The following is a 14,979-nucleotide window of genomic DNA, read 5'->3' as shown; positions in this document are numbered from 1 at the left end:
TCATGGCAATCCAGGAGTAGGCTGTCTCCCATTTTACGGATAAGAAAACTGAGACACGGAGACACAAAGCAATTTGTCCAAATCACCCAGGCAATGAGCAATGAAGCCCCCAGGCCAGCAGAGGCCCCTACCTCCCTGCCCAACCCACCCGCACCATGGGGCCCTGAGTCTAGTTCTTCCCGGAGAAATGAACTTATCCCAGTCTCTTTCTCACTGACCACAAAGACTCAGCTCTGTCCTTGGAAGAATTTGGAAAGTTTTATTTAAATGTTTTGTGTTCCCTTTTAACCACCACCAAAAAGAGAAAAGTTTTTTGCTGTTCCAAACAGGAAAGTCGCTTCAGAGAGGAGCTGGCATGTGTGTTTGGAGCTGGGGGGGTGTATGCCTGGCCAGGCTGCTCTTCTCAGCCCTGGCCACCCTGGGTTGGACGGCCGGTCCCAGGAGCTGGCTTGCTGGGAGTCCTGGGCGGCCTTGGAGTGAGTGAGTGAGCAAACCCCCATCCAAGGAAAGAGACCTGGTCTCCCCTACAGAGCGGGCTGGGATTGGGGACAGGGACATGAGGATGGTAGTGCCTGGTGGGTTCCAGAGGGAAGGAGAGAGGAGTGGGAGGGTCAGATCCGGAATGTTCCATGGAGGCTGCAGGGCCTCTGGGTCTGGAGAAATACATTTGCTAGAAAAATAAGATGCTTTGAGAATTTCTGCAGTCTGTGCTCTCTGTCTGCCCGAGAGAAACCTACCCTGTTGGCCAAAGGGCAGCAGGAAGGGAGCAAAGGCCAGAGGCCAGAAATCAGTCTGGCACTTGTGGAGGATTCCAGAGGGGAGCGAGGCGGGCAGCAGACTGCTTTCCTGGGTCCCCTTTCTGGCAGCTGCAGAGGCCACGGAGGCCTCCGCCTCCCTGCCCCTTGAGGTGTGGGCTGCCGGGCATGGGCAGCGCCGGGAGTGGGAGGCTGGCCATCTGTCGTGGGCTTGTGGGTGCCCGGGCCCTGGGCCCTCAGAACAAGATGCGCAGGGGGAGCATGACCAGCAGGAGCAGCAGGGGGCCCGGAGCGGGGCTGCCCGCCGACCTGGCCGCGACACAGTGGTCGAGGTTGGCCCCGATGCAGGCCGCATAAGCCATCACGTGGGGGATGTAGTTCTGCTCATGGACGCCGTGCAGCAGGTGTGCCATGGGGCCCTTGGCGAAGACTGCCACGTCCTCCCCACCGTGGGTCTCGTGGCGCAGGGGCACAGCAGACTGGGCCTGGTAGTTGTTGTGAGCTGTAGGCCAGAAGAAATGCTTGCTGAGAGCCTGCCAGGGGCCTGGCACTGTGCGTGCACCTACTCCATGCCCTTTCTAGGCTGGCTTAAGTGACCCCATTTTACAGAAGAGAAAACCAAGGCACAGTGCAGAGAAGTCATTTTGCCCGAGGCCACAGGGTTCAAACCTGAGTCTGTTCTGACACAGAGGCCTGCACGCCGTCCCCCACAGAGAAAATTAACCTCATGCAGGCCTTTTGCATTAGCAGGGAAGAGTCAACTGAGAGACAGCCTCTCACCCCTAGCTGCACCATCAGACCCCTGGGTACCACGGGGGGCATCAAGAACAAATGAGCATTCAGCAATATGGAATTGGGTAAACTAACTGCAAGGGCTTATACATTGGAATATTACACAGCCAGTAAAAATGACAGTGTGCCAGGCATCATGTTAAGCTCGCAGACGCATTGAGTCCTTCGACAACCCTGGAACGTAGAACCCTTTTATGGAGGAAATGGAAGAGGAGAAAAGTGAGGTAATATGCCCCAGGTCACAGAGCTGCTAAACCATAGAAGGGGATTCAGATTAAGATTGTGCTGACTCAAGTCCCAGCTGTTCTGAGACCCTTGACCTTGATCACAAGCTTACACGCTGTTCCCAAGCCCATCTCTGAGGGGTGCCCTGTGCCCTCCCAGCCTGGGTCTTGGCAGTCTCACCATAGTCCACCATGGAGACATTCTCTCGCTCACCATCCACCACCTTGTAGCCAGGCCCGTTGCCATACAGGATGGCAGTGAAGGGCTTCTTGTCCGTGTCGCTCACCATGGGGGCCAGACCTGCATAGGGAGGGGTATCCAAGGGTCATGTTGGAGCACCAGGAGTATAGTCTCCAGCCACCAGATTGGGCTCCTTGGTGGCTTGGCAACCCCCAAGATCCTCTTTGAAGGGCTCTGAACCACTTCCATGAAGCCACCTGCCAAAACCTTATTACTTGCAGCCAGCCATCCCCCAACGTTCACTGTGCGCACACCCCTCCCATCCATCCGTCCATCCATCTGTCCATCCATCCTCTCTCCCATTCTTCTAAAACATCTTCTCTTCCACCCATCGTCCACGCAGCCATCCATCTACCCACCCCGCCGTCCACCCCTTCATGCTCTCAGCTCACTCCCTGCCCTCATCCTGCAACTTCCCATCCCACCAGCAGTGAATTGTCCTCCCTACCCAGTCACCACTGAGTCCCCAACATGTGCTGGGCTTGATGGTCCTCCCACCCCATTCCTGCTTCCAGATGGGCAGACTGGGAGTGCCCAGTGGCCACGTACCAAAGATAGAATTGCCACGAGGGGTGTACCCGCCAAAGGTGAAGACGTGGGAGTGGTCAGCAGTGACTACGGTCAGCGTGTCTTCCACAGAGGTCATGGTGCCCGCCTGTCCAATGGCCCGGTCCATCTCCACCGCCTCATGCAGTGCCTGCTTGGCTTTGCCCTCATGGTGCCCATGGTCAATCCTGCCTCCTTGGGACACCAAAGCAGAGGCTTCAGGGGAGCGGCAAGGGGAAGAAGACCTGCACACCCAGCCCCATGATGACCTTTCTTTGAGGGGGCAGGACAGGAACCTTCACCAGGAACTACTGTGTGCCAGCACTGCATCTCAGGCATCTCATGCAGACATTCGACCCTCACGGAGGCCCGGGAGAGAGTCCCGGGGCCGAAGACACACGTATGGCAGGTGTGAAGCCAGGGTTGAAAGGCAGACCCACAGGACTGGAAGGAGAGCTTGTGCTCTTCCCACGACCCCCTGCTCCCAGCACCGTCTCCTCAGCTGCTGGAAGGAGCTGCTGAGGACTTCAGGGACGCAGGGCAGGGGAACATGTCCTACTACGTGCCGGGCATAACGAACAGTTGCCTCGATTCCCCTTCACAGCAATCCTGGGCAGAGAGGGGTACAAACAGCCCCATTTACAAATGGGGCAACTGAGGCCTAGAGAGGAGAAGCGATGTGCCCACAGTGGGATTCGATTCCAATTGTGACTCATTCTAAAGTCCCTGTTCTTCCTTCTCCACCTCTGGAAGCAGAAAGCTCAGGAGCCTCTCACTCCCAAAGGGGGCCAAAAGTCCTCGGTGCTGAAAGTCCTTGGTGCCCGGGCAGTGCCCCTGGCAGGCTTCTGTAAAGGCCTATTGAGGCCTGAATCCCATGACACCTCCCTGTGGACTAGTGCAAGGGCCTGGCTTTAAGCTCGACCTAGTGGCTGAGGGCGGTGACCTCGGCGGAACGCCTCCCCCCTGCAAGAGGAGGTGGCTGCCTGGGTGGACGCTCCCAGCTCTGAGGGTCCTGAGCCCGGGCGCCAGGCCGCCCTCTCCTCCCACCAGCCTAGGCCTCGCCGCTGGCCTGGCAGGCTGGCAGGGCGGGCCTTCCCTTTGTTGTGGCTTTGGGAGCAGCTGGCCTGGCGGGCTGTCCTGGCCTTGCTCACAAAGAGGACTGCTCCCAGGGGAGCCCGTGCTCACCACTGCTGGCTCCTGGCTGGTTCCTCGGCGTCAGAGGCCTGCTGAGGGCCAGGCCGAGACCGCCGTGCTTGAGTGGGAACCCCGGGGTTTGGCAAGAAAGCAGCTGAGCTGTGCTGGCGGCCACGGGCCTCTGGAAGGCAGAGGGGCCTGAGTGTGTAGGTATGTGTGTGAAGGCGTATGTGCAAATCTGTCCACGTGTGTGTGTGCGCGTGAGTGTGTGTACATACAGATCTCAGCCAGGCAACATGAGGAACCGCGCAGGACAATGGCTATTAGAACTTTGGAAAATTCTGGAATCTTTATCACTTCCTCACGCTTCCTATTGTTATTGACTTAGCTATTGTGTAATCAAAATAATGATAATAACAGAAACACTGAGGATTGATTCTTTTCTGAGTCCTGTTCCAGGTACTTTCTGTCTCTGAACGCAATGGAGGCTAAACACCCTTCTAGAAGAGGGGGATTATTTCTGGCCTCATTTGATGGAAATACACAGGTAAGGGTTGTACAGCCAGCAGACGGCAGCACCAGGACACAAACTCAGGTCTGACTCCAGGGCTCTGGACAGCGCTGGGCCAGGGCCCGTTGACTCGCCTTTCAGAGGCGCGACATTGATGGGTTGCACACCCCTCCAGAGCCAGGTCTTGAGGGAGACCCCCCAAAAAGAAGAAACCTACCTCCTCTCTCAGGAAACCTTCCTGGACTGGTAAGCCTGACATGCCATCTCCATGCCCAAAGGAGAGCAGCTTGTTGGGCTAGGAGCTTCCATACCACCCCAACCCCCCAACTCACAGCCCAGCCTCCCAGTGGGAATTTTCCCCTCAACCCAAAACTGGACAATTCTCTTTAAGAGCTGGACCACCGCATTCCCTGACCCCAGGGCTGTTTCCAGAAGCTCCCTCTCAGTGGGCCTGGGGCCCCTACCTTCCACCAGCAAGAAGAAGCCCTTGGTGTTCTTCTGCAGGATCTGGATGGCCACCTCCACCATCTCAGAGAGTGACGGGTCAGTCACGTTGTTCCTGTTCAGCTCATACTGCATGTCCCCCGGCTCGAAGAGACCTGAAGAGGACACAAGGAGGACGTGGATGCTGACAGCCCATAACTCAGCTAAGAGGACCCCAAGGAACCTGGGGTATCTCAGGGAACAAAGGCTCCCACACCCAACTTGGGGGAGGTTTTGGTGGGGGAAGAACATTATTGTGCCCACAATTCCCTTCATTTTCACAATCACCACCATAGTGAGGGGGATCACTATGCCCATTTTACAGAGGAGGAGACTGAGGCCCAGAGGAGTTCAATAACTTGCTATTTTCAGCTGGGAAGTGGTAGACCTGGAATTCAAATCCTCCAGCCTGAAGGGTGTGGGACACAGCATGGTGGCCCTAAGGCAGAGGACTTGGTCTGGACTTACTGGGCAGCTGGGCTGTGTACATTTATATATCAGGTTTGAAGGGCTCAGTGGCCTGTGCAGAGAAACAGTAGGTTTGGGGTCATGGTCCCTTCTGTTCATTGAGCTTGGTTTTCTCACTTGTGACCTAAGGAGAGTGATTCATTCCTTGCCCATGTCGACAGCTTCTATGTGCTGGTGTTTCTGGATGTTCTTCCAGAACACCCCGCCCTTCCATGAGTGAACACACAACCAAACAATAGCTTCGATGAACAGAGAACTCATTCTGTGTCACATGGGGTTCAAAGTGCCTGGGAAACTTGGAGAAGCCAGCCTCCAAGATGGTGCCCAGTGATCCCTGCATCCTGGATTCACACCCTTGTTGGTACAGGGCTAACATCTGTATCCGATAGAACGCCGCTGAAATGACGGGATGTGATTTCCAAGGCACTGTGGCTTCTGCCTTGCATACTGTTGGGTCTCTGGGGGAAGCCCCCCACCAAGCCTGGAGCTGCCCTGGGCCCCTCACTTGCTCCTGTTCCCTGGGGAGGAGGGGAGGTCTATCAGGACCTACAGAGACAACCTGGCTGGCTTCTGACCTGGCCACACAGCTGATCCTGCTGCACAGCCCAGGAGCTGCATAAGTCCCAGCTCCCACTCAGGGTTCCAACTTGCCTGGGCCACACAGCTGCTCAGCTGCAGGTCACTCCCATTCTGAGCTTCAGTTTTTCCTTGTGCCCAACAGGGCTAATGCTCCTGCACAGCCAGCAGATTTCAGGCCCAGTTCCAGGAACCAGAGCCCCTTCCTCGCCCCTCCCAGGTCCTGGGGCCTGAGAGCAAAGGTCCCTATGTGGGCAGCCTGGGGCCTTGCACGGCCCTGACCACAGGACTCCCAGCCATGTGTCCTCTGCTCCACCTCCTCCACTTACCCAAGAGGTAGTCCACAGTGTAGGGGTCAAGGGTCAGGAGTTCGGTGCGGTTCCAGATGAAGTGGGAATGCTAGGAGGAATGGCCTGTGTCAGCAGGTGCATGGGCTGGGGGAGCCAGAAGGACCCGCCCTCGCTGGTTTCAGAGTCTGGGGCATTTAATTGTTTCCTTTTGTCATTTAATAATCCCTCCCCACGGATTTACCATCTCTGACCTTAAGAAATGACAAATAGATAGGCTATCATAATGTATAATGCAGGGGGGTGAGAATTCTCTGAGACCAGGGGGGCCATGAGCCCAGAGGCAAAATCAAGGAGGGCTTCCTGGAAGAGGTGTTGTCCTAAGGGGACTCTGGAGGACAATAGGAATTGATCAGCTTGGGTTAGGGAGGAGTTCTCCAGGCAGGAGGGATCACTGGACAAAGAGGAAGCAGGTGCAGGTCACAAGGGGCCTTGAGGGCCCTCTGAAGGGTATGAGCTGTGTGTCCCAGGGCCATGGAGAGCCAGGGAGGAAGTGCAGCCCCAGCGCTGCCTTAGGGACCCCATTAGGAGGGGAGATAAAGGAGGTGCTTCTCCCCCAGGGCACAAAGACCACAGGAAGAGGCCGGCAGGGCTTGGCCTGGAGACAGCACTATTCAGGGCCTGGACTGGGGGTCTCAGCACTGCCAAGAATCAGCTGTGTGTCCTTAGGAGAGCCCCTTCCCTTCTCTGGGCAATGGCACTGGAATCAGTGGTTTTCAAACCCCCAGGGACTGTTGTGAGGAGGAGGGAGAGGAAGCTAAGGAACTGGGGCTCCAGCCCCCCAACCCCAGCCTCGTGGAGGTGGCTCTCCTCTCCTATTTAATCCTCATGTCAGCACTGCGAGGCAGGTCCTGCTATTTCCATTTTACTGAGGAGGACACTGAGGCACACAGACTGACGCCGTAGCTACTCAGTGATAAAGGTGACACGGACTCTAGAGCCCACTCTGAAGGCATGGTTTTCTAGGAGTATATGGCCTGTATGGGACCCAACATGATACCCTATATCTGTCCAGGCTCGGGGCCATGGTGGGGCCCTCTCTTCCCTTCTCGGGGGTCTAGACTGAGCTCCAGGGTAAGCACCCTGCCTGGGCAAGAAGGATTAAGCTTTGGCCCCATTCCCATGTAGAGAAACTGAGGCTGGGAGGGGAGGTGTCTCTCTGGCCCAGCCTGAGCTGACTCAGAAGGAAAGGAAAAGGTTCAAAGCCGCTCAGTCCCACACCCGCACCGACCCCCCGGGGGCTGGTCCCCAACCCCTATCCCCACCTCGCTCTTGGCCCAGTCTGATCCCATGGGGCCTCCCCAGGAACCCTTGGAAACCCAACCCTGGAGTGACAGCAAAGTGGCTGCCAGGCTGCTCCCCACTGTCTCCAGCCCTGACCACAGTCACTCCCAGACCCCAGCTGCCCCAAGCCGCCAGCCGGCAGCACAGATTTAAACAACCAGAGCCACTCCCAGAAGCCAGAGTGGGCGCCCTCCCCAAGCTCCAGCCTCCCTTCCTCAGCCCACTCCCTCCCCTGGCCCGGGGGGGACGCGGGCAGAAGGCTCCCACCTCATGCCTAGGCTTGCACGCTCCTGCCAGCCGTGCCCTCCTCCCACCTCCCCATGCTGCCCCTCCATTCCTGTCCTCCCGGTGCTCAGGGCTTTCAGCCCCTCCTGTGTGGTCTGTCCCTTCTGGGGTGCCTGTAGGTGCCAGGCTTCCCACCATACAAGCACACAGCATATTCCAGTGACCATTTGATTCATCCTCTGTGCCTTGTGCCCAGCAGGGGTCTGCACGCAGTAGGTGCTCAGGTTGACTGAATTTCCATGCAGGTTATTCCCTGGCCAACCCTCCTCATGGCTGACCTCTCCCTGGTGCCCTCGTCCAAAGGAACAAATCGATCGATCATTTACTATGTGCCATTCATGCATCTGTTAGGCCATTTGAGCCCATGGAGGTAAGAATTATGATCCACATTTTGCAGAGGAGAACACTGAGATTCAGAGAGGGGCCCCGCAGCCCCACCCCACTGTAGGCCACCCCCACGGCCACCTGGACCCTGAACGGGCTACCTTGTGTCTTGGTTTGAAGCTCTTCCAGATGTCAACGAGGTTTAGGCCGTCCAGCCTCGTGCCCCTAGCCTTCTCATCCATCTCATACTCCACGTCAGTTCTATTCTTGGGGTACATGTACTTTCTGCCGCCCCCCATGATCACCTAAAGGAGACAGGAGCCATCTGAGTCCCAGGGTTCCAAGGTGTCCAGCAGCCCCAGTGGCCCCAGCCTGGACATCTGGACTCTTGGAGTCTCTTGGGATGGTGAGGACACTTTCCCAGTCCAGTGAGTCCTGGGTGGGGTCTTCTCTGACCTCCACTTTTTCAGCTTGGGGAGATAAAATCATGATTCTGTGGGGACTGTGGTTTGGGGCTTCTGGGAGAAATATTGGAGTACTGGGAACCTTCCTCACCAGGCTTTCCAGAAGCTTGACACTAACTCCCACTTGTCTAAGAATAAGCCCGTTTATAGAGCGCTCACTGCGTGTCAGGCACTAATTCCTTAAGCTACATCATCCTACTCAACTTCATACCAAGGCAAGGAAATCTGTGTTGCCCGTTTTCCAAATAAAGAAATGGGTGCAGAAATGTTATTTCTTTCCCCCAAGGCCACATAGCCAGTAAGTAACAGAGTAAGGATTCGAACCCACAGCTTCTCTAACTCCGGCACCAGGGCCCTGCTGGTCCTGTGGAGCCAAGGACAAGGACTCTAAGAGCCTCCCCTCCCACAGAGAGAGGCCCCCGCCAGGGAGGTCTCTGGGGCAGCCCCGCTGGGAACCAGCCCACCGCAGCCTGGGCAAGCAGCTGGGGCCAGGCTTCACGTCTGTGCAGCCACTGCTGGGCTAATTTTACCCACCGCGGCTGGTGTGCGTGGGCAGACGGACGCGGGACTGTTTGTTTTCCTTGGGAATCCATGTTTGAAGTCCTGACTATTTTTAAAATGGTGGCCAAGAACATAACAGCCACTACCCACGGTGACCACCACACCAGTGTCCTGCTGTCACCGCGGGCGCCAGCCCAGGCCACTGCCCCTGGCTGACACCTTGGGAGAGCAGAGCCCAGCTGAGGCTGGCCTGGGTCCACCATTCCAGGCCTGGCATCTCATAGGCCCCCTTCCCTACCTTTCCCTCTGTTTCCCACCTCAGAACCTAGGCTTTGCAGGGTGGAGAGGGAGCCAGGGGTCCAAGCTGGTGGCCGAGGTGGAGAAGCAGCCCAGGACCAGCTGGGGTCAAAGGGATCTGGAATGGCCATGGGCTCTGAAGTCAGACTTGGGTTTGAAACCTGGCTCTGTCGCTATTGACTGACCAAGGGCCTGTCACTTAACTTCGCTGAGCCTCAGTTTCCTTATCTACAAAATGGGAATAACATCCACCCATAGGACTGTCACAAGAGGAAATGCAGGAACCCAGCGTGGACCCCAGCACCCATGGGAAAGCTTCCCATGGAAGGTGCCAGAAGTAATGAAGGTAAAATATTTGCAGGAAGGCCAGGTCCTCACTCCCATCTGTAGCAGGAGCTCTGGGAGCGGGGCAGGTCATGAGGGGACGGAGGAGGGGACTCTGGGCCACGCGTCCCTGCCCCCCCATTGTTCCCACAGAACCTGACCCCTCGGCATTTTGGAGTGGAAAATGAAGCCCCCAGTCTTCTTGCTGGAGCCTCATCCTTTCCAGACCCAGCAGGGACTTCACACGGGCTCATTAAACTCGCAAATAACAGACTTGCTGTTTGGCTTTAGGGCTTGGGATTGTGTCTTTCTCTTTTTTTAAGCAAAAAAAGGTATTTATTTTCAGGGCGGACACCAGGGTTTTTGTTTCATGTATAGCCTGGGGACTGGGGGGCTTTTGGAGTGGTGGTGCTGGAGGGGCAGATGGGGCTGGGGGAGGAAAGGGAGAGGAGAGTGGGAGGAGGGAAGGGAGGGGGTCCCCACACAGGTCCCCCCCCTCACTCCCTGGCTCATGCCCCCCGAGGCCCCTGTGGACCCCCCATCACCCTCCGTCCCCCCCCGCCCCCCCCCGCCTGAAACATCTTCCCTACTTGGTTTTCCCTTAAGCTTCTGTCCCCCACCTCAGGCTGTTCCTGCCAAACCTCTCTAAAGAGCAGCCCTATAATTACACCCTGTGCTTGTACAACAAATGTTCTCACATCCATGACCTCATCATGGCCTCCCACGGCCTTAGAGGAGGCAGGTGGGGCTCTCTGTTCTTGCTGCACAGGTGGAGAAACTGAGGCTCAGAGAGGGAAAAGGACTTGCCCCAGGCTGTGTGTCGGCTGGAGGCAAAGCCAATGTGGGTGGCATGGCCTCAGATGTCTGCTCTCTAAGAGGGATCAACAGGACTGTCCTGCAAGGGGGTGCTTAATCCACTGCTGGGAAAAGGGAACACATGGGTTGGTAGAGGAGCCAGGTGGCACCCAAAATTGGGGGTGGGGTGGGGAAGGATTGCATGGAGGGCAGAGCGTAGGTGAGTCTGGTGGTGGGGAAGGTGGGTGGGGGCTGGGGGCTTTCTCCAAGCCTTGTTGAGTCCCCATTCCATGCTCGGGGGCCAGAGTCCCCCTGATCCCCCACTAGCCCCATGCAGAAGGTAACAAAAGCCTGAAAAAGGAATAAGCCAGAAATTCTTCTTTTTTTTTTTTAAAAGATGACCAGTAAGGGGATCTTAACCCTTGACTTGGTGTTGTCAGCACCACTCTCCCAAGTGAGCCACGGGCCAGTCCCTCAGAAGTTCTTATTTAAGAACAGAGAGTAGGGATCCATTTGAGCATAAGGTGGACTACATCAGCATACACGAGCCTGCTCAGAATGCTGAAGCGTGTTTCAGGCAAGGATATATGACCAACATATAAATGCTACTGCTTTCTGAGCACTCACTAGGCACCAGGCCCGGTGCTGAGCTCTACAGGGGTTGTCCTACTTAGTTCTTGCAATGGGCTTACAAGGCAGGTATAGTTCACCAAGGGCTTGTGAAAGAGTAGGCTCAGAGAGGTGAAGTAACTGACCCAAGGTCACACACATAGCAAAAGGCAGGGCAAGGACTGGAACCCAGGAAGTTTCAACATGAAGGCTTGTGCTAACCACTGGACTACCAGCTCTTCTCTGGGCATGTTGTTTGAGTGTACAAACACGTGCCTGTCTGTGCATGTGTGAATATGCAGGGCAGGTCCTCCTCTCAACGGCCACTGTGCCACCCCTGTCTCCTGTGTTGAGGGGGAGGGTGGCATAGTGCCAGGTCCCAATTTATGGAATAATCCCTGGGCGCCCAGTTTTTGGGGTGTGGTGGCGGCCACATGAGCGTTCACCCCGCAGCCCCACTGCAGAAAAATCCTCCAGTGCCTGCCTGCCCCAACCGCAAATCCCCTAATGGGCTGAGAGCCCTCCCAGGTGTGTGGGGAGCCAAGCCAGGCTGCTTTTCCCGGGCCAGCCTGGGCCTGAGGCCTCCTGCCCACCAGAGGCCCCACCTCACAAGCCCCGTCCCTGTCCCGGCCATGTTCCCCACTCACATCAATGTCCCTGATGTTGTGCATTAGCTGGTAGGCGATGTCCTTGCAGCCCTGGCTCAGAGCCTCAGGGGGCATCTCATTGTCTGAGTACCAGTCCCGGTCAGCTGAGTGGGCGTAGGCGGCGCTGGGGGTGGCATGGTTCACTCGTGTGGTTGTCACAATGCCCACAGATTTCCCTGGGGTGCAGGAGGGGAGGGGTTGGCTTCATCTGCACATAGGGGTGTTCCAATTGCCTTCTCTCTCCCTCTCCCAGCTAAAGACTGGCCTCCCATCAGTTCCACCAATTGCCAGGGCCTCAGTCTCCCCTTCTGTACAAAGGGGGACCATGGCTTCCAAAATAGCCTGACAGCTGGGACATTCTGCCTCTGTGACTCTCTCCCCACACCCTGGGGCCCTTGAGCTGCGAGCACTGGGCCAGAGTCCTCCCCTCCATCAAGGACCCCACAGAGCCCCACTCCTGCAGGAAGTCCCCCAGGGGCCTCCTAAGGGATCTCAGGTGGAGCGTGGTTCCCTCACCTGAGTCAGCTGGCCTTGTCCCCTCACTCCAAAGTTCCTGGGGGCAAGGGCCAGGGCCTCCCAATTCCAAGGAGGAAGGAGTAGACATTTACTGACCCCCACCAGGCTGGTCCTGGGCTGGGTCCTCTACCCTCCTCTCTCACCAAACCCACGAGGGGGCTACATTTTCGTGCCCATTTTATATTCAAGGAAATGAGCTAGGATCCAAGTCACCCCCTGGATCACTAGACTTCCCTGTCTGGAAGGGATTCCACGAATACTTCACAGATACCCAGAGCATCAGAGCTGGGAGCCCTCCAGAGCATCTTTTTCTGCCCTCTCCCCATTGTACAGTTGGGAAGACTGAGGCCCAGACAGGCCATGGAGCTGGCCCCGTTCCCCGCCACTGCTGCACTCACCGGCATCCTTGGCCCAGCGCAGGATGGAGGTGACCTCGTTCCCCTGAGTTGTGTTGCAGAGGGAGCGCTCAGTCGCCGCGCTCACCCCCACGGTGCCCTCATTGGCCTTCACCCCACACAAGTAGGCGGTGGCGGTGCCTGCACTGTCGGGGACCTGAGCATTGGTGTTGTATGTCTGCAGATGGGAGACGAGGGTCAGGAGATGGCCAGGCCTTGGTCCCCACTGTTGCCCACCCCACCTGCACTCACACCATGGGGACTGAGGCTTGAGGGGCAAAGAGTGCCTCCCCCAGCCACAGGATCACCTAGCTGTCTGCTCCTACCCCCATTCCCTGCACCCTGGCAGCAAAGGGCAGCAGGAAGGGGTGGGAACCGAACTCTCCAGCATCTGGAGAAGTGTTTGGCAGAAGAGCCAGGGGTCAGGCTGGGTCAGCGGAGGCCTCACTCTGGGTCTTGGCTGCAGAGCCAGCAAGTGGGGGATCAGGTGAGTCCTTGAGGTGGGGGTTCTTGAAGGAGTAGGGGCGCTGGGGGGAGGAGAGGAAGAGGATATGAGGGCGCATGGAAGGGTGGGACGAGAGGCCAGCGCTGGCTCCTCTGCCCGACTCCCCGCTGGCTGCCCCCTGTTCAGACCTCTAGTAAAGATCCTGAAACTACTCGCCTGTCTCCCTTCCCCAGCAGCCTGAGAGCTCCTGAAGGCACAGGAAACATCAGAGTCCCTTCTGTTCCCCAGAAGGGAGCCCGGGACCTGACCCTCAGTGTCTGGAGGATGTTTATTACATATCACCACCACCACTAGTAACAATGGCTACTGCTAGTATGCACTGCATGCAACAACATCCATTGATAATCTAATTTCACTGCGTGAACCACCTTGGGAAAGAACGAGAGAACTAGAACCATGTGCAAAGAAGTATACACTGCACGATTCCATTTATGAAAAATACAAAAGCAGGCACAGATAATCTATGGTGTTAGAAGTCAGGACGGTGGCTACTCTTGGTGGGAAGAGGGACTGCAGGGGGGCTTGAGGGGACCTCTGGCTGCTGTTAATGGCTTGACCTGGATGCTGGCTATACAGACACGTGCAGTTTGTGAAAACACGAGCTGTACACGTGTGCACTTTTTCTATGTATGTTGCACTTCAATAAAAAGATTTTTCACATCAGTGAGTTAAAAGCCTCAGAATAAATCTTTGGACGTGGCTGCTGCCCTCCTTGTTTCACAGGGGGGGCCCCAGGGCCTCAGGAGGGCAGGCCGCCTTGCCGGGGCCCGCAGCAGGCTTAGACGCGGGTCTAGCAGATGCCACGCCCCGGCTCTTCCGTCCACGTTACCAAGTTGACAGGTGGGATGCTTGGGCCAGGTGGGCTTGGGTTTGGAGCTCACCTTAGAGAGGGCCACAAAGGGGAACTTGTCCATCTCCAGCGTGGTCTCCTCCCCAGGGTTGTGGTGGAGCTGACCCTTGAGGATGCGGGCGGCTGTCACCGTGGATACGCCCATCCCTGTGGCAGGGAGTGGGGGGCCTCAGTCTCTTGGGCTCCCTGACTCTCCCATCAGCTTTCTTGGGTACCCAGAGCTCTCTTAGTTTGATGTCAAAGCAGGCTTGGGCAGTGGGCACCACACATGGCTCTGTAAGTGTGACCAGGCAGCCCCTCTCCGACTTCCCTCCCCAGAACCTCAGGGGACCGTGTGGCAGAGAAGACCTCTTGGGTCCACAGCCTGGCCCCCATCTTAAATACCACCCCCGCAGGGCCCAGCCTCTTCAGCATGGCCCCTGTCACCTCAGCCTGGCTCCCTGGGCTCCTACCTAGGTGGCCCCGTCCAGCCCCTCCCTCGGGCCCCCAGGCCTCACCGTCTCCCAGGAACATGATGACATTCTTAGCCACGTTGGTGTTGAGCTTCTGAAGCCCCAGGGCATTTTTCAGGGTCTGCTGAGCTTGGTCTCGCCAGTACTTGGGGTCTTTCTCTTTCTCTGTTTGGAGAGAGAGTCAGAGTTACTTGATAGGGGGCTAGGGCAGCTTCTCATCCCCAGATTTACAGATACCCCAACATCTCATTGCTGAGGGCTGGAAGGTCTGAACTTGGAGCAGGAAGCAAGCGGTGCCCATCTCAAGCAACACACCTTGGGGTGTGTAAACATGTGCCAGTCATATCCTCCAAACAAGCCTGTGGATCCTGGGGTCTTCTTCTCTCATCATGAAATGAAGAAACCAAGGCTCAGAGACACCAAGTGACTCGCTCAAGGCCACACAGCACTGGCAGACACCGGCAGAGCTGGGCTTCACTCCAAAGCCAGCGCTCTTTCCTTTCACCCAGTAGAGACATTCTGCTAAGGCAGCAAACGAATTGTGCTAGCATAATTAGGAGGGTAATGTTTAACCTATTCAACAGAACAAGCTACTTGAGGAGTCCCTAGAGCCACCAGTGGTAAACTCTACTTGGCTTATTCATTCAAGTAGGT

The 14,979-nt window shown here is 56.7% G+C and overlaps 1 protein-coding gene across 2 annotated transcripts in view; it reads right to left on the bottom strand.

Annotated features, from left to right (window-relative positions):
* Positions 1-274: 274 nt before the first annotated feature.
* Positions 275-14,979, bottom strand: part of ALPL (alkaline phosphatase, biomineralization associated) — a 55,899-nt gene continuing 41,194 nt past the window's right edge. The window contains exons 3-12 of one of the 2 annotated variants that reach the window (XM_063104638.1): positions 14,371-14,490; positions 13,905-14,020; positions 12,522-12,696; positions 11,608-11,783; positions 8,132-8,275; positions 6,060-6,129; positions 4,668-4,802; positions 2,562-2,753; positions 1,953-2,072; positions 275-1,257 (exon numbers count right to left, since the gene is read on the bottom strand). In XM_063104638.1, the coding sequence (XP_062960708.1) occupies positions 992-1,257; positions 1,953-2,072; positions 2,562-2,753; positions 4,668-4,802; positions 6,060-6,129; positions 8,132-8,275; positions 11,608-11,783; positions 12,522-12,696; positions 13,905-14,020; positions 14,371-14,490 (1,514 nt within the window). In that variant the 3' untranslated portion in view covers positions 275-991. Of the gene's footprint in view, positions 1,258-1,952; positions 2,073-2,561; positions 2,754-4,667; positions 4,803-6,059; positions 6,130-8,131; positions 8,276-11,607; positions 11,784-12,521; positions 12,697-13,904; positions 14,021-14,370; positions 14,491-14,979 lie in introns of those variants that run through there. The other variant, XM_063104639.1, reaches the window with a different exon arrangement.

The sequence above is a fragment of the Cynocephalus volans genome, chromosome 8 (genome assembly GCF_027409185.1).
Source record: "Cynocephalus volans isolate mCynVol1 chromosome 8, mCynVol1.pri, whole genome shotgun sequence".
Taxonomy (NCBI): domain Eukaryota; kingdom Metazoa; phylum Chordata; class Mammalia; order Dermoptera; family Cynocephalidae; genus Cynocephalus; species Cynocephalus volans.
This window is presented reverse-complemented; position numbering and strand designations above follow the sequence as displayed.